This window comes from Cibotium barometz, chromosome 18, assembly GCF_041138505.1.
Source record: "Cibotium barometz isolate CiBa-2024 chromosome 18, ASM4113850v1, whole genome shotgun sequence".
In the NCBI taxonomy this organism is placed as follows: Eukaryota; Viridiplantae; Streptophyta; class Polypodiopsida; order Cyatheales; family Cibotiaceae; genus Cibotium; species Cibotium barometz.
In genome coordinates, this window is record NC_141063.1 from 43,189,286 (window position 1) to 43,210,697 (window position 21,412).

The window sequence follows — 21,412 nt, forward strand, 5'->3', positions numbered from 1 at the left end:
CACCAGCCAGCAAGAGGCTTCACAATCCATCATTGCTTTCAGCCAGCACTGAACCAGCCTGGAAGTGCAGCATATAATGTCGCCCATCTTGAGCATTGGATTGCTGGAAATGGGGTAGAGAGGGTCAAGGAGAAGGGCCCAGTTTGTTAACACACATGAAAGCATGGTATAGTAACAATAGAGTTCATAGCCATAGCCTTTTGTATTATCATTCTCATATCAATAAAACCATTACTTCATGCAAGGGGCTCAGGGCCGCGCGCGCGGGGGGGGGAGGGGGGGGGCTTGCTGTGGGACCCAGCGCTAGTGTATGTGTGGATGGTGATGCAGTATCCCATTGCCTATGTGATCAAACCTCTATTTAATTGAGTTAATTTGTATTTGCAAGCCTTACTTGACATTCACCTCCAGAGATTTGATAGACTCAGCATGGTGGTTTACATATAAGTTCTGCACCAGGGTGAACATGTCTTACTACATAAACTTGCACCTATTTCTTGGGCATTGACGATCTGAGCAGAGATTCTATAGCTGCTAGTCTGTGCCACTAATGAGTCCAAGGTCTGAAGCATTGTCAGTGAGTTATCATGATGCTAAGATTGCACTTTTGTGCTAGTTGCTACATGTACACCTCACAAAAAATTACGTCCTGCTAGGTTGTACTGTGCTTTGTTTATGTATGCACGCCAAATAAAAGAGTTGTTTATGTATGCACGCCAAATAAAAGAGTATGTGTGGATGGTCATGCAGTTTTCCGTTGCCCATGTGATCAAACCTCTATTTAATTGAGTTAATTTGTTTTGGCAAGGCTTACTTGACATTCACCTCTAGACTCTGCATGGTGGTTTACGTTTAAGTTCTCCACCAGGTTGAACATGTCTTTATACATATACCTGCACATAGTTCTTGAACATTGACGATGTGAGCAGAAATTCTATAGATGCTAGTCTCTGCCACTAATGAGTCCAGGGTCTGAAGCACTGTCAGTAGTTTCTCATGAAGCTAAGATGTACACCTCACACAAAAAATTATGTCCTGCTAGGTTCTAATGTGCTTTGTTTATATACTTTTCTTGATGAATGTCCTTTTTGTTGAGAACAATGGGGGAAAATACAAAAAGATGAGGTGTTTATTTTGTACACAGCATATCTCCCTTAAAAACTTATGTAAATGCATGCTTAAAACCCTTTTTGCTTGCTTCTAGTACACCAATGTGCTTGTTTGAATTCCTGTGTCCTTTTGCAGCGCACTAAGCCATGCCCTGGAACCAGTTTTCACTCTGTTGAAGGGACGACAGTGTGCCATGATTACCAAGAAATCAAAATACAGGAGAATATGCAGATGCTTGGTGTAGGTTCAGTGCCAAGGTCCATATCTGTAGTCCTGAAGGATGATCTGGTGGATACAGTAAAAGCTGGTGGTAAACTTCTACATGCTTCGAACATTCAAGAAACAACAAGAACGAACCTTATGGTGTGGTTTTTGGCTTTGATACAGTTGATCTTAAGGAGAGAGTTAGATACTATGCATGTGTGTTACATGCTCTCTGATGCCTCTCTGAGTCTCGTTTCTGGCTTTGTAGATGATATCGTTGTGACAGGGGTACTTTTTGCAAAATGGCGCCCCCTTGTAAAGGATGCCCGCTGTGATCTGGAGCTAATGTTACTGGCCAACTTTATCAGGCAAGATGCAAAGAGCACATAAGAGTTTCCAGTATAGTAATAAAAAGAGTGTAAATAATTTACATGTATGTAGACATTTACACGCGTGCGCCAATCTGTAAAACTCTACAAGTGTGCTTTATTACAATCACACAAGGGGAAAAGTTACGGGTGAGTGGTAGAAGCCTAAGGGGTGTGTGATACTTGTCTATGTATTACCTTCTTGGCAAGTATTTAGGCAGAGGAAGGTGCATATGTGTTTGTGCACAAAGTCTCCCCAGGAAATTGAGTCCATAACAACTCTCAATGATGATAGCATACATGTTTTAAAATGAGAGTGGTTCTTATGGTCAATATTATACACAACTCTATGCTTGATTTTTTAATGGCTCAGGAAATCCAATGAATTTCGCTTAGCAGAGGACATTTCAGAAGAAGTTCTAGGACAGTTTCAACAATTCTGGGACCGATACCAGCAAAATCCATTCAAGGGTAATTCAAAGGCTGTACTTTTATGAGGACTTTTGTCTTAAGCTGAGTTGATTGATAAGCTTGGACAATGCTTTCAAGTGAAATTCTGCCGATGTGCAACAACCTTATTAAGCATTGAGCTAATGGAAAAATTCAAAGGGGAATTATGGATTTTTGGGGCTTAGCATACATACTGAATGGCTTAAACGAAACTCTTCTTTATGATAGAACCTGCATTCTTATAGATGTGTTTACATTTCAGAAAATAATAAAGTGACACCCTTTAGCTTCCATGTGTTACACTTACGATGAGATTCAAAGTGGGGACATTTAGATCATAGTCAACAGAAACAAGAAACGGGAACCGAAACGTTCGAGGAATGGAAAAGGGGAAACGAGTTTTTAGGGGTGGAAAAGACCGTTTCTTGTGACAATATCACTTGGGAAACGAGAAACGGCCATGGAAATGGATGGGGTCCTGAAACGGGGAAACGCGTTTCTAGGGCTGAAACGTCCATTTCCTGTGACTATGATTTAGATACCAGTTTTGTTCAATTTGGAGCATCACAGAAATGTTACCCCATCATTGCCACATTGCTATTTTGCAGACTATCCAAGTATATGCAACCCTGGACTATTTAGTTAATGAGAGGGTTCTTCCAGCGTACTATTTTGTACTAGGTTTACTCAGCAGTATGTCAAAAGATAGCCTCTCTACCAAATCTCTTCAACAGATGAAATTTGGGAAGTCAGAAGAGGCTCAGAGCTTAGACTCAGCAAAGGAAGCCTTCACATCTGTGACTATTCTGTGTGCTGCAGTTTTAGGAAGACAAAGGTGACGTTGCATTGGTTGCTTGCAAGAGCACAGCCATAAATTATTAGTCATGTTTCATGCCTTAGCAAATGGCATCAAGACCACCATGGGTGCTACCCCAGTTCTCATAGAAATTGAATCTGGACATGGGCTCTTTGTGATTTTAAAGAAAGGACTGGACAGGGCAAGGAGGAAGGTGAAAAGGCTAATGACCTGCACCTGTAGCAAGAAATTTTAGATGGTTCCGAATGAGGTGTTTCAATACGTATGGTGGGCGTGCACATTTTATGAAGAAGGAAAACTTATCATGGACTCTGTAACAAAAGCCAGTCGCTGAAGGGCTCATCCCTATGTGTGGTTGCAGGTAGGAATACTATACTGCAGAGCATCTGCCCTCAAATATATGGGCTCTACACTGTAAAGCTTGCAGGTAAAACTTGTGGATAAGAGGCTGTTTTGTATTGGGCATTCATGGCACCCCATGCCAAAAGATGTAAACAATCCATTTTCTTCTGTGCAGTTGCATTGACTCTTATAGGCGGAGTACAGCATGTAGATGCCTCAGGGACAAGGGTGCGAGGAGAGTCCCATCTTTTACTGGTTGGCGACCCTGGTCAGTAATCTTAAACTGCTAAAAAATGTGAAATTTAGAACTTTATTTTCTGTGTCGTAAAGATATTTGGCTTCTCTGTTGGCCTGATGACATTCATTTTGATCTTATTACCTGGCTTTAAGGTACTGGGAAATCCCAATTTTTGAAGTTTGCTGCAAAGCTGAGTCATCGTTCTGTCATGACAACCGGCCTTGGAAGCACCAGTGCAGGGTTGACTGTGACTGCAGTAAAGGATGGTGGTAAGGATAATTCAGGCAGTGCTGCTTGGTAATTTTTATAAAGCTTGGTTGTATCTTATTAGTGAGTGAACATGCAGTGCAGCAAACAAACAGTCTGCTGGTCTGTAGCCTATTTGAAAGGTTAAAAGCTATTGAAGTAGGTTCTTATAAAAATTTGAGGGAACCAACACGCACATGCACATAGACAAGGTATGGAAAGCAATTGACAATGCATCCACTCAACCATAGGCCGATTTGCTCGGCACCACCCCCAAGCACAGGGGAGTTAGATGGGATGTAACGGTTGAGTATGAGGCCTCCAATTACTGGACTATGCTACTTGTGAGCAAGCATGAATTACATCTTGTTGTACTATGTACGGTAGCCGCCCTCATATTTGTCAGGTACGAAAAAATGGTACTGGTATAGGACTTTTAAATTTTTAAAAATAAGTTCGATTGAGGTACGATCCACTTTTAAAAACACTTGAAAAAAGGATATTTGTACACATTTAGATATGCAAACTCTAGAGAAGTTGTAACTTGTCATAAACTAGAAAAAAGTTAAAACAATAGTACAAAAACTCAAGAGTCATGAACAATGAACACTGAACATGCCATAAATAAGACTCGTGGCCCAGGACCTACAATAGGAAATACAAAAAAGTGTGTTGTGACTAGTCACAACACTAAGTACAAAAATGTCTAGAGTCTAAACTCTAGACTCTAGTTCTCCTCCTCAGAGAAATCACTAGGGGAAGGAATGCCCTTGCTAAAGGTGCTCCCATCATCAGAGGCCAACCCAAAACTGCCCTTGCTAAGGACATTGCCCTTGTCATTGTACTCGGGTTCTCTGATGCTTGCAATAGGAGCATCCTCTTCTTCAACAATAGGTGCTAAAGTGCTCCTCGAAGTTGAGCCGGAGGCACGCCTCATATATGTAGCCATTGCGGTCGAAGTAGGTTGTCGAACAGTGCATTCGCGGCCTCCTACTCGTGTGCCACTTCTAGTTCTGCGACCTTTACGAGTACGAGAAACTCGACGGTCAATCTCCTCTAGCTCCTTGTAGAGACCGGCATGTATGGCCTCCTTATCTTGATCTCGCTTCTTGTGGTTACTCTTAAGAGTGTCCACTGTCAACTTGAACTCGTCGATATTCACCTAAAAGCAAAGTTCAAACATTTATAAATTATTAGTCACGACTCATCATTCATGACATGCTATAGCCTATGAATCATCATTAATGAGTCGAACTTTGAACTCTGGAGATCTCTACTTGTTTTGGAGATCTCCATGTCATGCATCTTCTCCGCCGTGCGCATGTTAGCACGACAATATACAAGCTGCTCTAATTGCATGGTGCTGAGACGGTTTCGTATCTTTGTGTGTATGAGTGAGTAGGAACTCTAGTTTCTTTCACATTTCCCCCAAGAGCAATCCTATGAAAAAATAAGAGAGTTAGAAATTAGAATATAAAAACTAATTAGTAGTTACTACTCTAGAGTATGTATAATAAACTTTAAAGTTAAAAGTCGTAAATATTCAATAGTTACTTGTGACAAGACTTTCAAAGCCACTTTTTGTATGTGAGCCATTTGATAACCAAATGACTCTTACCAAAAAAGTGCCCGGACCATTGACTCCCTACTCGAGCAAAGTGGGTTCATGAAAGCGTCTCCCCTTTGATGATTATGCCGAATGAGCTCTTGGAGGAAGTCTCTTTGCTTGTGAACGGAAAGTATCCCTTGCAAGTAGGCATCGCGATTCGAAAGTAGCTCCTCATTGGTGAAGAGCCTTGGTACTTTGTAGGCGGGATGCAATAAAGCTGCAAGACAATGGATAGGTCTATGCATCCATTGCCACCTCCTCTCCACAAGCTCCAGATCGAATCGCGTTGTGGAGTGGGTGGAGGCTCGGTGGAATCCCGAGAATGCAAAAAGTTCACTTTAAGGTTAAGCCTTTAAGGAACGAGAACGAGATGTGAAAACGAGATTTGAAAACATGGGACATGGGTTTACCTAATCCCCTCCATAGGAATGTTGGGGTCCTCCTCATCAAGCACGGGAGTCGCATGAATCTCCGCTAGAGCCTCTCGCATGAAGTGGGTTAGTAGCTCCCATGCGGAGCCCTCCATGTCGGCCATGCGCAAAACCCTATATAAGGGAGTCACCGCAATGACAATGGCACACACCACGTGCCAAAAGGACTCCCTCATGCATAGCCGTTGAACGGCTCGGGCCTCGTCTGCACTAGTCACCATCTCCTCTCTTAGCCATGTGACGAAATCCGGGGAGACCACGGTTGTCTGGAGCTTCGCTTGCTCGTCGTATAGCCTCTCTAAGAGAAGCCACATGTAGGCAAACCGCGTGGAAGAGGGCTTCTTAAGCTCCAAGTTGCTTTCTCAACTTAAGTTACTTTCTCATGAAACATAGCGAGTACCTTTATCTTCTTTGTGAAGAAATTCACAATGGATAGGCCTTGTGCAACCACCCTCTTCACCCACTCTAGCTTCCCCCACATCGTCCATGAGTAGGTCTAGACAATGGGAGGCACAAGGAGTCCATACAATGAATGGAAACTCCGCCTCTACCAAGCGCCCCATTTTGCGGCAATTGGACGCATTGTCCATGATGACTTGAATGACATTTTTATGCCCGATCTACGTGTAACACAATGGACAATGCAATGACATTCTTAGAAGCTTGAACATAGATACTAGAGAGTCGAGACTTGAGAGTTAAAACTTAAATCGCAATGCACATGTGACATGTGACATGTGACATAGTACATATCTCTATGATGGCTTGTTGCATGTGACGATAGATAAAGTTCCCCGATGTTTTTTGCCTTGCCTTTCTGGTATCCATGGCGCGTAAGAAGTATGTGCCGAGAGTGCATGAAACAGGGATATTCATGATACCCCTCTTCTTCCGATCATCCATCGGAGAGGATAGAGCAAACATACTTCACCCATCCTTCTCGCACGGGTGAGTTTGTTGTTGATCCTTTGCCTCTTGTCATCAAGTGCGGTGGTGCGCATCTCATGGTAGGTGATACCATGCCATTCGCCATGGGATGGTCCCACCTCCGCAATGGCCTTCACCATTTTGTGCCATTGTGGAACCTTGAGCACATGGAAGGAGAGATTGCAATTGATGACCGTGCGTGCAATCTCCTCATTTGCGGCTTTCATCTTTGCCTTCACATAGGTGAGGTTGTTTATGTTTGTACCGATGGCAGTTTGTCTCATTACCGGAGAGCTCTTCTCCCTTGGCCTTTTGAGTGGAAGTTGGAACCGCCCGAGGCGGAGCCGGATGGGACGGGCGAAGGAGTCACGGATGCGGAGGTACCGGACATGGAAGGTTCCCCACGTCCACCTTTGCCTTGGTTGCGGATGAGTGAGTACTTCTACACTATACCATCCGCAATTTCTTGGGGAATCTCCTTGCACGGCACCACTTCCCCACCAAGATTGGACACATGTGCAAGGAGCCTTGTGGCACTACTTGTGTAACCCTTCTTGCAAAAGTTACACGTCCATTTCCATGACCCCGAATTACTGGTAGGTTTCTTGCCGGTGGTGGTATATAAGGCAAAAGCCTTATGCTTTTTTCTTTCCTTCGGACCTCATTGTCTAAAGAGAGAGTGAGAGAGAGTGAGTGAGCTTGAGAGAGGGAAAGAGAGCTTGAGAGAGAGAGATAGAAAGAGAGGCTAGAGCCTAGGCCCTAGAGGGCGGGACTCGAGAGAGAGAGAGAGAGAGAGAGAGAGAGAGAGAGAGAGAGAGAGAGAGAGAAATGAAATGTTATATTAACGTCTTCAAAAGGCCAAAGTGACCTATGAGACCAAAGTTACAACCATGTGACATTTGATACACTGTTTGGAAAAGAAAAGAAAGAACTGAAGGTAAGTATCTAGCCCTACAATACAGCAGTAGGGAGCATCCGGAAGTAGCAACTAGGGAGAGTGGGAAGCTAATGCTACTAGTCAAAATGGGGTATATGAGCACATGGATACATGAATACATGAATATGGGGGAGTACACAAGTGACAGTGAGTACAACACTATATGGCTGGAGTGGTAATCATCCTAGGAGCTCTAGCATGGGTCTCTGCCGGATGACCTGGATATCTGCCATAGTGAGATGCCTAGTTGGACGAGCCAGATGCCTCGCAATGATGTTCTGAATCCTCCGGTGTAGGCACCGTCTCCGATGTGAAGATCCGCGAACCCTGGGGCGTCTGGATTTGCCCAACTGGATAGCTCTCTGAACTAGACTCCCACGGGGTCCCTGTTGCTGGGTTGTCGGCTGTGTCCCCTCCTGGGTAGTCCCTCTAAAGAGTCAGTAATCTGTCTCTGTGTGGACTCCCTGCCAATCGGGCGTCTGCTCCTGATAATGGACTCTTTGAGCCTGCGGATCTCCAGGAGATAAAAACCCAAGCATCTCTGATCACAATAGTCCATGACTCTAGCTGGTGGTCCAAATCCCTCTCTGAAAAGGCAATGGTAGCGCCCTCGAATCTCATAGTATGCTGTGCAGCGACAGATGTAGTGCTCGTTCGTCTCTGGCTCTGTCCGACAAATCTGACAAATCCTGTCCCCTGGAGGTATGCCTCTAAATCTTCTTGTCTCTATCTCTAACTGATGTGAAGAGGTGCGGATCTGCCCAATGGCGCATCTCAATCCATGAGACAGATGGGTATCCATGTAGCTCGGTCTAAGTATAAAGCCATCCTCAGTGGTGTAGAGAAGATGGTCTCTATAGAAAGCCATCTTCGTCCCCAACTCCTGTGAGGGCTCTAGCCATGTCCTAGTGTCCAATTGAATGAGGTCTTGTGTCTGATGACTCTACTAATCTCAGAATGTGTCAAGGTGAGAGAGGGTGCCTCCAGAGAGTATTGGAAGGGTGGAAGTATGTCTAAACTAAATCCATATGAAGCTCAAACCAGTATTGAAGAGAGAGAGAGCTTGAGCCTTGAGAGTTGAGACTCGTCACTCGAGAGAGAGAGAGAGCTTGAGAGCTTGAGCCTTGAGAGAGAGAGAAAGGAAATGATATATTAACGTCTTCAGAAGGCCAAAATGACCTATGAGACCAAAAAGGTTACAACAATTGGTGGATCTGAGACAATGTCTGTGTAAGAAAAGCTAAAAACAACTAAACAACTAACTGAAATTGAAACAACTATGAGGAAAAGTACGGTACTAGGAGCTCCTAATGGATAACATCTGGGAGGAAAACTCCAGCAACAAAGGTAAGCATCATACACATCATTATCCAAAGATGTCTCTCATCGGTCGATGGTGGATACCCTCAATGTCCTCCATGGTGAGTACTCTGACTGGACGTCTCCCATGCCGTGCTAGTATGGTCCTGATCCTCTGTTGTAGTCTCTGCCGGTGTCGAGATGGGCCTCTCATCTTGGGGCGCCTGGACTGCCCCAGCTCTATAGCCCGATCAATCAGTGTACCTCTAGTGCGGCTATACTTTGGGGCTAGCTGCAATGCCTGCTGGCTTGACTGCTCAATCTCTGGTCGAAAGAAGTCTGTAATCTGCCTCTGTAGGTGTCTCTCCCTCTCTGATCCCCTCCCTCTCAAGAGACCCTCTCTATGTCTACGAAGCTCCAGCAAGTATAATCCGAGGCATCTCTGATCCTGGTATCTCATGACTCTAGAAAGTGGTCGGAAACCCTCTCTAAACAGGCAGTGAAAACGGCCTCGTATCTCATAATATACTGGACAGTGACATATGTAATGTAACTCTGTCTCTGGCTCCATCTGGCATAGCTGACAAATCCTGGCCTCAGCTGGTACTCCTCTGAATCTGCCAGTCTCAATATCTAGCTGGTGTGAGGATGTGTGCATCTTCCAAAAGACCGAACTCGGCCTATGAGGCAAATCAGTGTACCTGTGTGGGGTATCCTCTGTCATCCCAACAAAATGAAAAAGTACTGAACTAAAAAGCTGAATCTGGGTGTGCAATGAGTACAATGAGTGGGGGAGGGGATGGAGCTCTACTACTAGGAGAATGCAAAGCTATATGCATGGAGTATACAATCATGATATGCAACCTAGCTAGCTCCATCCTGTACCATACTGGGGGTATAAAATGGTATACATCAATGAAGGGGGTGTCCACAGCTCCCTGAAGAACATGCCTGGGTTTGCTCTGAAGAGAGAGAGAGAGAGAGAGAGAGAGAGAGAGACTCGAGAGCATGAGAAAGAGAGTGCTTGAGAGATCTTATACAAGCACGGTGCACCAAGGTGAAGCCACTGTGAAGGGAGCCTAAGCCATGCCCCAAACGGCTACAACAAACGGGTGAAAAAACGAGCAAAAAAAAGGATAAAAATGGGTAAAAAAGGGCACAATCTCTCTCTCTTTCTCTCTTTTTTTTTTTTTTCAGGTTTGCTTTGTTGTTGTACCGTACGAAACACATGTTTCATTTCGTACGTCAGTAGCGAAACGCCAGTTGGGGGAAAAAACGTTTCGGCGTTTCGTTCCAGTCGTTTTGGTTCGTCCCATACTTTACATGCAGTTGCTGCAGTATGTTCCCCGCAGACAACTATGGGGTCCACCCTAGGTTTGAAAATCCATAATTTGCTTGAAGGGATAAAATAAAACTCAATTCGCACACTGATGGTGGTAAACACATATGGCTCCCTCATATAGGCCCACTAGGCTTGTAATAATCATGCTTTTATGTACATCCATGCCAAGGAGCTTGTATACCTTCTCATATCTAAAGGGATGAAAATGGAATTATCCCCTCTGGGTTAGACCTACTTTCCTGAGAGTCGCAGTACTTAGAAGATATTCCCTTCTTGTGAGATACTCATTCGGTTTTGGAGCGGTTTGTTGTCCCTATCAACACTTTGCATCCACCATTGAATGGATTGGTTTGCAGTAAGTCTACTTACACGAGAGATTGGATCTTGGACTCTCTCAGTAAAGTCTTACTCACAGCTCACTGTTTCACTTACATAAATCGTAAAGGTTCTCATACAATCTTTTGATGGCTTGATACCTCTGAGTCTCAACGCTCAACGTAGAGACCAATAAATTTACTCTCTGTACTATACATTATGGCGTGTCTCACACTAGTAACAATATCTTAGATGTGCCTAAGGTGTACCTTCGATCGAGCAACAACGACCATGTATCTAGTGATTTAGTGAGCACCGTTTGCCAAAAACTTTGAAAATTGGCTACCTTGCAGAGAAATCTATTCCTCTATCTTTTGTCCACAGGAATTCGGTTCTATAGTCCAATCATCAACATGTACATGCTTGGATCAGAAGCCCACATATAAACAAACTCTATTAGAGATAGTTACCATTCTCAATTAGTCTGCAGGATACCTATGCCCTTGACAGTCTCATTGGTGCTATGCTGCATCCTGTAATATCATTTGCAAGGAGGCCAGCACTAGTACAGTGACCTCCATCGGAAATTTCGATGACTAACCCAGTTTGAAACCTTTGTCTCTGTAGTGGTGGCCACAATAAAGAATTGCTGTAGGACCTAGGGAGTGGGTTAGATACTATCATACTAATGACTATGTTTTAGGGCCTGCACTTGGATGCTGTCCGGGAAGGGTCAATTGAGACGGCAATGTTTTATGATAGTGAAGTTTGGACATTATGGAGCTCTTAGAGGAGATCATAGGTCACAAATTTTGTGGCCATAAAAGCCCCTGCTCAAGTGAGGTGCTCTCTTAGAATATGTGGGGATCATGTGTTCTCTTCAAAATCAATTTTGCCTTGTCTAGTGGGCCAGGTTGGTTTGTCTGGTATTCAAAATGTGGATGTGCACCCTATATTTCAATCACCTCAAAACTGAAACCTTCAGAAGGCCCAACCTCAATAACATGCCTGCACATTAGTCTTTGTACATAAATTTTGCTTGATTTGCATTGGTTTTGGGTGTTTTTGTTTGGCTTTTACCTTTTTAATTGTTCTGATCAGTGTAGATCTTATCCTTGTCTAGGAGAATGGATGCTAGAAGCTGGCGCCCTTGTGTTAGCAGATGGTGGTTTATGTTGTATTGATGAATTTGACAGGTTTGCAATCAAGTTACCCTCCCATTCACCACTTCATATAAATGCAGTTTTAAATAAAATGGAAGTTTATAGTGTTCTTTATGCTTTTTGTGTCAGCTTTTTTATGTTGTGTAAGTTAAAAAAACATGAATCAAGACCGCAGATTGATCTGTAATTGCTTGAAAAGCTTGCTAAAGATCATCTCATTTGGCAGCATTCGAGAGCCAGATAGAGCTACAATTCACGAGGCTATGGAGCAACAAACGATAAGTGTTGCAAAGGTAAGACCCTTGCCTGTATAATTTGCTACAGCAGCCGAAAATTTCAAATTACCTTGAAATGTTAAGGACCTATCTTAACAAATCACCAATATGTATGTAACTTAAATTGAGCTAAGGTACCATTAAAAACTGGGATTTTGAAAACCTAAAGGGACTCTTGAGTCTAGACTTTAAAACAAAGTCTTCAATGTTCATGCCACCTGGCTGCAACTTGCTCTTTTGCTGCATTGAAAGCAAAGCAGTAAGCGCTCAGTCTTTTGGTGATCTTGCTGTTTGCTAGGCGGAAACTAGTCAAATTCAAATAAAGAAACACATAAGAACTAACTACTTCAAAACAGCTAGCTAAATTTTAAATTTACTAATATTAATAGTAACATGGTGCTCAAAGTTAAAAACAGTGATCTGCCTCAAACAGTTGGCTTTTGCCAGATTTAGTGCTTTGTGCATGTTTGGGCTTGCTACATCAGGACACCCTTAAGCTTTCACAGAATTTTATCCTTTCTTGATCTAGACTTGTGGATAACTCATCAGAAAAATCCCTAATTCATCAGGTAAACCAAGGTAAGTAGAAAACCCTTATTTAAAAGGTAAAACTGGCCTGTTCTAATATCAGCTCTCCCTCGTGAGCCTTTTCTCACGTGCGTAGCTCTACAGTGCCCACCTCCTTTTCTCATGTGCATAGCTTTACAGTGCTCACTGCCTTCACCCTCTAACAGGAGCACCTCTATCTTCTCTTTCCCTTTCAGTGCAAGGCATTGCTCTTGGGACGAAGGAACAAGTTATGTACTACTCCCAGTGCTCTAAAGAACCTCTGGATCTCAGACATGTTTCAAAGTGCCTGGCCTGAAGACCAAATGCATCTTGATTGTTCGTCCTTTGACGAGAACAGCCTTATCTTCTGGTGCTTTTGTTGTCTCAGTAAACTTTTGTGTAAAACCTGAGACCTCATGATTCGAGTAAACTATTGTGTAAAAATATCAAGTGGGGAATTATATAGGTGCGAAGCCCAGCTAACACAATACCTTTCCGCACTTTACCTTTACCCCGTACAAAGAACATGAGTCATAAACATGTCAATGTCTGCTGGTTTGTCAAAGCATGGAATGTTACACATACACATACATGCATGCATGCATACATACAAGCAAACATTATACCCACCCACCCACACACATACATATGCATGCATGCATGTATACATAGCTGTCTGACTCTTGTAATTGGATTAGACATCACACAAACCTTTTAAAACATTGCCAGTGAGTTTTTTGAGTGTCGTTATCAAAACAGCACGTTATTCCTTTTGTCTTAACAACTTTGTCACTGACAATTATCAGACTATTAAGTGAAAAAACATGCAGATTGGTTATTAACCATCTGGCATCCTCTTAGAAGTGAGAATGCACATCAAATGGTAGTGTGCCAGTACTACGGCTCTGAAAGCCCTCTGTTTGCACATGTTTTATTGACATGTCTTTTAAAAAATTAATGCATATCTTGGAATATAGAAAGGGTAAGGAACTAGCGTGTAACCTTAATTTTAGGCATGGAAGTTGATTGCTTTGCTTCACAAACTAGACAGATGATATCACAATTCATAGAACATTAGTGGGTTGGCTTTCTTCTTCAAATGCTTTTCAGCCCATGCTTTGATCCAGTCTAGCCCTTATCTAAGTGGTTGCCATGTGGATCTCTTCGACCATAGGCTTCATATACATCCTTAGGGTGTTCATAAGATAAATATTAATGCCTTGAGCTGACCCCTTCGCTTCTTACCTTTATATTGGAATTTGGGCCTCAACTCAGATGTCTGAGCCCCGGCCCCCTTGCATCAAGTGTCAGCCCTTTTGGTCGTCCCACTCACATAACCACCGCAACAAGAATTCGTTCATGTCACGTGCACCCGCTGCACTAAGTTGCTTGTACAAAGTGCACAGATCCATTAACTTTTTGGAAGTTTACTTATGAGCACTAGGCATTTTGTGAGCCCTAGTTGTTTACGTCCTAACATGCCTAGGGTTAGGGCTAGGTATGTGGACTAACCGAGGTTAGGGTTAGGACTGCTGTTAGCAGTCATCTCCTGTCTGTACAGTTAGGGCCACTGTTGTGGGTGTGCACGCCCAGAGCCTTTCTCATTTTTCCCCACTTTTGTCCATATTTTCCCTATTTTTTCCTGGTCGTGGGACAGTTTTTTGCTGGCCAACTGATGTTGTGTTGGCTGACTGATGTTTGTGTCTTGGCCGGCTGTGGATATGCTGGCCGACAGCATTTTTCACAGTCATGGACATCAAGAGCAGGCTGTCAGCTGTTTTGACCTGGTCGACCAGCACTTGGGGGTGGTATAAATACCACCCTTGCCCCCACCTATTTTGTCTTCACGTGTATATAGCAGAGTTTATAGAGCTTCACTTTCTCTACACTTCTGTGCTTAGTTCTCTACAGCACTTGTCTTATTTTTCCGCCGTGCATTCCGACATGGTATTAGAGCCCCAGGTGGCTTGAAGCTTGGAGACAGTGGGAGCTTGAGGGTTTGCGGATTTGTGGTGCTGATTGGAGATTTCTTGGGCTGTTCGGGACTTGGAGATCGGGTAGAAGGCGGCCATTACTGTTGGACAACCACCTTGCATATTATTTGCAGCCTCTTCTTCATTTTTTTTTCCCAACGACCCTCCCTTCACAAGACCTTGCGAACCCTTGAGATGGAAAATTTGCTTGAGATCCCTGAGAAGCACGTGAAGATCCCTATCCCCACATTCCCGATGGATTGACAGTTGGACAGGACCAACTACAGCATCTGGAAGGTAATGATGGAGTGACGAGTCTGTCTTGCGGTCGTATGACTCGGCTGATTTCATTGTGGTTGGTGTTCCATGGTCGGAATTGGAGGACAGGGAGCTTTTACCCTCTACTCTCGTAAAGAATGGGAGGCTCATGCACAGTTGTGGGATCGTGTCAATGCTCGTGTGCGTTCTTTCATCTTCCTTAATTGCACACCACAGGTGATTAATCATATCAAACATATGACGCTGGCCAGAGGGATTTGGCAACATTTGGCTTCTCTGTATAACACAAGGTATCACCCATGAAGCGGATTTCCTTGGAAGTGCAAATGCGGGTGATGAATCCTGCAAAGTCTTCGACAATGCGGGAGCACATCAACAAGTTGCTGTTAGAATATGCAGTGGAGATGATGACCAAATCTAAGAACACGAGAGAAAGTACAGTGCATAAAATAGACAGCAATGGAGAAGGAGAGAGAGAGGCATGTAACTCTGCTCTATATAAGAGTCCCATAACATTGAGATGCAATCTTGCAATCAACAACATACAATCTTGTAGGGAAATTTTTTTGGCTCGCTGAAGCTCCGCGCTCCCCCCTTGCTCGCGCTTCTGTCTGCACTCCCCTCTCCCTGCCCGCCATCGCGCTTCCCCCCCTCCGCCTGCCCTCAGGTTTGCGCCGCCCCCCCCTTCGCCTGGCTTGCCTGCGCTGAAGCTCCCCCCCCTCCACTGCTCTTCGCCTTCGCCCCCCCCCTCCCGTAGCTCTTCGCCATCGCGCCCACCCTCCTCCTCTTCAGCGCCTCGCCCCCCCCCCCTTCGCTAGCTCTCGCTTCCCCCTCTCTCGCCTGTTCGTGCTGCTTCTGCCCCCCCTCCCCCTTGGGATCCATCTTCGCCGCCTCTGCCCCCCCCCCCCCTCCGCTTCTTTACGTTTTTCTCCGCTCCCAGGACTTTTTCACTCTTTTTACTTTTCGCCTTCCCCCTCCTTCGTGCGCAGCTCGGTTCGTGCAGGTTCTCCATCTCCGCTCCGCCTTCGACAGAGCTTCAGACTCTGATGGAGGTTCCTCGCGCCCCACCTCAGAGGGACTCATCCGCAGCCCCCTCGCCCGCCCCTGAGGACACCCCCATCAGGCTTTCTCTTTCGCCGGAAGAGGAAGCGAGCCTCGCCGCAGAGGTGGAACGCCTTCAGGCACATTCCACCATTTGCCATATAGTCGGCACTCGCCCCAGCAGAGGGGAGATCCGGGATCTTCTCCAGGCCCGCCTTCTTGTAGATGTGGGCAAGATCCTGGACGTACAGCTACTGGGCCGTGGACATTACCAGATCGAGTTCGAGACCGCCCAGAGCGTGGCCAAGGTCCTTGCCATGAGTCCCCTTGACATCAGGGGTGCTCGGGCTTTCTTCAGACCTTGGCAGCATGGCTTTGACCCAGCAGCGGCTGAGCAGGGAGAGCGCCTTTTCCATGTTATAGTTTGCTTCCCTGGACTCCGCCGGGAGTATCTTCCGCTCGTCTCTAGGCTAGGAGCATTGATGGGCTCGGTACTAGAGACTGGCCCCACAGCAGCTTCAGTGGTGGCCAAGGCAGCTCGGCTATCTTCGGTCAGAGTTTTGGTGTCTGACATCTTCTCCCTTCCTAAGGTCATTCAGCTACCTAGGATAGGGGAGGGATGGATTGATCAGAGAGTGGAGTTCTCGGGGCTCCCGAACCAGTGCTTCATTTGCAGGCAGGTCGGTCATCTGCCAAGGCCTGCCCTCGCAAGAGACCTCGACCCTCACCACAGCACCAGGCCCCTGATGGCCCGCCCACAGATGCGGCTCGGGAGGCTGCCTCCGGGACACCTGCTTAGGCCACAGAGACCTCGGAGTGGCAGCCTGGATAGGGGCGCCGCCGAGGGAGACAGCCACAACAGCACGCCTAGAGACCGCTGCAGCAGCCACAGTCTCAGCCTCACTGGGTTCCCGTGAGGAACAATTTTGCTCCCCTTCAGGAGGAGACCCCTGCGGCGACGACTGAGGACCAGGAGATGCCAGCACCCCCTCCCTCACCCTCACCCTCACCCTCACCCTCACCCTCACCCTCACCCTCACCCTCACCCCCCCCACCCCCGTCCCCTCCCACCGCCTCGCTTTCACCTTCGCCTCCTCCCATCCCCGCTCCGGTTTCGGCAGCGGCTCCCTCTCCACCCCCCTCGTCCCCCCCCCCCCCCCCCCCGCCCGCTTCACCTTCCCGGGAGGCCCTGGCAGTCCCCTGGCGCTCACATACAGTCCGGAGAGCGCTGAGCACCGACCTCGCTCGAGCACCACAGAGGAGACCTACCATGCCGATTCGGGCTTCACGGATATCATCTATCCGCAGTCGGCTGAGTCGCCTCAGCATTAGACAGCGCTCGGAGGCTTTTGATTACGCCTTCACACGGCTTTTTAGAGCAGAGGGCCCCCATGAGCCAGCACCCATCCGAGTTCATGTAGTGATACCTCCGGCCCGCGGGGAGGAGGCACTTGATTCAGCGATGGCCTTCTCGTTTCCTCTATGTGGCCCTTGCGACCGGGAGTGGACTCTAGAGCTCGCTCTTAGCACTTTGAAGACTCAGGCAGTTGAGTTTTCTCATCATGTGAGCGATCTGGAGGTGACAGATGTGATATGCCGACGATGGGAGTTGGCTCATTTTTTCTTGGATCCCGGGAGTGTGGATGCCTTAGGGATTCGTCATTTGGTCGTTCGCATAGTGGCAGACTTAGCACGCAACCCTGGATATGTATGTATACATGAGGTTGCTCTGTCAGAGTGGGAGGCAGTTGCCATGGGCCACAGCCACACTGGCGCCTGATCCGTGATTCTTGCAGTACACCGGGTGGGCAGATTCGCAGCCGCTCGGATGGGGACTACTCTCCATCCAAACCGCTTGCGAAGGCCCGCCGTACGGCTGAGACAGCATCCACCTCAGTAGGTCATCCATGAGGATCATCTCATGGAATGTACAGGGCCTTGGCAGAGCACATTTTATACGCTATCGTGGTTGCTTGAGACAAGAGCTTCATAGATGCCTGGTTGGTGGCAGCATTGATATTTTGATGATGCAGGAGCACCACTTGGGTGAGAGCAGGATCCGGAGATATGGTTCGGTGATGCCTGGTAGATGGGACACCTTTTGGTCTGCAGGGTTTGGTCCTTTGGGTGGACAGGGAGGAGTATGCATGGTCATTGCACATGTATGGCTGCAGGCCATTGTGGATCGAGGGATCATTGTGCCTGGTAGAGCACAGTATGTCATTCTGAGGATGCGTGATGAGCTATTGGACGTGCTCAACGTCTATGCGCCCAATCATGCTAGTGCCAGAGCAGAGTTCTGGACCCAGGTCACGAATGCATTGCCAGAGGCCGCACATTGGTGTGTCGGGGGAGACTTTAACATGCTTGAGGACCCGGCCGATAGGGTGGGAGGTAGTCATGTTACAGTGCACGGCACGGAGCTTGCAGCTTGGGACCGGTTTTGCATGTCACTGAGGATCACTGATGCATGGCAGCATGGGGCCTTCTCCCGCTCTCAGGACAGTCTTAGTTTCTCTCAGTCGGATCGCCGAGAGCAGGGAGGGACTAATCTATCACGGATTGATCGCTTTTATGTGGGCGACTGGTTAGGGGAGCGAGGGGGCTCCGTCGGCATTCTCGCTGGCACCTCATTTTCAGATCACGCGCCTATTATCTTGACATTGGAGGAGAGGACACGGGAGCCCAGCTTGCAGTTGAGGATCCCAGAGATGGTACTAACAGATCCCAGTCTCGCGGAGGACATTGAGAGGATCTGGCATGATAGTCAGTGCTCTGACTAGGATGCAGCAGGCCAGTGTGCCCAGGGACTCATCGAGCTTAGCTCTTTTCTGCACGCTGCAGCTTTGACACGGCTGGGAGAGATTCGCGAGCGGGAGCATCGGCTGAGACGCAGCCTTGCTTCGTTGTAGCACTAAGCTCATCGAGCTTAGCTCTTTTCTGCACGCTGCAGCTTTGACACGGCTGGGAGAGATTCGCGAGCGGGAGCATCGGCTGAGACGCAGCCTTGCTTCGCTGCAGCGCCTTCAGGAGCAGCAGCCTGCATGTGAGTGGGTGGCGTCACAGCTGAGCCAGGCACGCCAGGAGGTTAGAGAGGTAGAGGAGCAGAGACATGAGTTTTACTATCGTCGTTAGGCCTCTCAGTGGACGCAGCTTGGTGATAGAGTGACTCGGGAGTTTTTTGAGATCACTGGACCCCGCCATGCTCGAGCAGGAGTCCGTCAGCTTGGTAGACCGGATGGATCGGTAGCTACTGAGCCCGGGGAGATCAGAGCCATTGCCACTGCATTCTATAGAGACCTGCTTTCAGCGGAGCCAGCCACTGAGGATCGAGATGCTTGCAGACAGACTGTGTGGGCCCATGTACAGAGGAGGGTCTTAGATCGTATGCGTACAGTCTTGGTGCGCCTCTTTCAGAGATTGAGCTTGCCGAGGCCTTGAGGGTCCTGCCGCGACATAGTTGCCCAGGGGAGGACGGACTGACGCCGGCCTTTTTTATGCGCTCTTGGGACCTTTTGGGGCCAGGCCTCCGCAGGGGCTTTCAGTATGTTTTGGACACTGGGGCGATGCCACAGAGCTTTTCAGAGGGCTTGATCTTTCTTATCCCCAAGGGGGAGGGAGTATCAGATGATATTCGGCATTGGAGGCCTATTACGATCCTCAATACTGTCTACAAGGTCTTAGCAAAGGCCTTGAGTTTGAGGATCCAGCCCTTCTTGGGGGAGTTGATTCATGCTACCCAGACAGGATTCGTCAAGGAGCGTGTATCCTTGACAACATCTTTACTTTCTGGGAGGCGACGGCCCGAGCTAGATTTCTTGGCGAGGACTTGGTCGTGATGCTTCTCGATTTTGAGAAGGCATACGATAGAGTTGATTGGGGTTTCTTAGAGGGCACTATGCTTCGCCTGGGCTATGAGCCAGGATGGATCAGAGGCGTGGCGGCTCTGTATTCCACAGCTCGTAGCCAGGTGTTGATTGCAGGAGGACGGGGGCCGAGTTTTGAGCTGACCAGATCAGTCCGTCACAGGGGTGTCCCCTCGCTTGCAAAATTTTTTCCAAGGTAGTAAGCATGATGTGTTGGAGCAACTATTCCAAGGTGCGATTCAAGATACACACAATGGGTTCCTTCAAGGAAGAAACATCTTTGATAGTATCTTCTCTTTTTAGGAGGCGTTTGAATGGGCTTAGGAAAGCAACCAGCCCTTAGCCATCTTATTGCTAGTTTTTTAGAAGGCATATGATAGAGTTGATTGGGATTTCCTTGAAGGAACTCTTAGATGTATGGGATGCTCTTAGGAGTGGATCAAAGGTGTTTCATGCTTGTATTGGGATGCTCACAATAGGGTGCTTGCATATGGTGGTAGAGGTGATTGCTTCTAGATCTTTTGGTCTGTACGAGAGGGATGCCCCTAGCCCCCGTATTATATGTTAGTGTTGCTAAGGCTCTGAGCATCTTTCTTCGCTCATTGCTAAATTTCTGGTTTGAGTTTGGCCTTGTACAATGAGGACAAGCTTTTGAACTCCGAGTTTGTTGATGATATTGCTATGTTCCTTGATGCCTCACGCATATGTTCATGTTCCTCCGTTTAGTCTTAGATGAGGATTGGACAGGGAGATCTTGTGGTTGGAATCTTGTACCTCCAATAATTAAGTCTTAGATAAGGATTGGACAGGGAGATCTTGTGGTTGGAATCTTGTACCTCTAATAATTAAGTCATTCCTATAGATGATGATGACCACAATCCCCTTATCACTCTTTCGCACATAGCTTTATACTGGCCTAGGTAAGAGGCAATAGACTTGAGTAATGCTATGGACGTGGATGTCCGGATCTAGGGATTCACTTACATAGGCTTGTCTCCTTATGCATTCACGAGGACGTGAATTGAACAAGAGGACATAAGTATGGTACGTCCCGATAGGCCTAGGAAAGTGGAATAACCTAGGTTAGGGTTAGGAGTTATCTAGGGCATGGGGACCTGGAGGGTTCACAAGTGGGCTAAGGTGCTAGTAGGATGATGTCTAGATTGGTTAAGAGCTTATAATTAGTAGCCTAGTGCTAATAATGGCTAAAAGCTTATAAATAAAGCAAGGGTCAATAATAGCTAGGTTATTTCTATATAAGTGACCTTGGGGCAATTTTGAATTATTTAGGTATCCACACGCTAGTAGACAAGAGGGCTACCACGGGCATGCAAGACCTCATGGCCATGAAGGTACAAGGTGGGTGGTTCGGCCTAGTGGTATGGGACACTAGGTTGGGGCCATCAGTACCAAGCAGGCTCGCGGCCAACAAACCTTAAGCTCGGGGGTGGTTCGAGGTACAGAACCTATGGTTGGGTGGTGAGTCACTAGCCACAATGTATTGCAGTTGTGCAATTCGTACGATGTCCGGTCTATGAAACCTCGTTAGGGTTTCGGTTCTAGGTTAGATGATCCTTGGGCATGGTCTATGGAGATCTATGGAGACCTTACACTAGTTTAGGGACCAATAG

General features: G+C 46.8%; 1 protein-coding gene across 1 annotated transcript in view; it reads left to right on the forward strand.

Moving 5' to 3' along the window:
* MCM9 (minichromosome maintenance 9) overlaps positions 1-21,412 on the forward strand; it is a 60,480-nt gene that overhangs the window by 21,264 nt on the left and 17,804 nt on the right. Inside the window, exons 6-13 of the mRNA XM_086812624.1 lie at positions 1,246-1,420; positions 1,583-1,682; positions 2,056-2,153; positions 3,311-3,376; positions 3,467-3,559; positions 3,682-3,798; positions 11,759-11,831; positions 12,025-12,091. Of these exons, the coding sequence (XP_086668750.1) occupies positions 1,246-1,420; positions 1,583-1,682; positions 2,056-2,153; positions 3,311-3,376; positions 3,467-3,559; positions 3,682-3,798; positions 11,759-11,831; positions 12,025-12,091 (789 nt within the window). The remainder of the gene's footprint in view (positions 1-1,245; positions 1,421-1,582; positions 1,683-2,055; positions 2,154-3,310; positions 3,377-3,466; positions 3,560-3,681; positions 3,799-11,758; positions 11,832-12,024; positions 12,092-21,412) is intronic.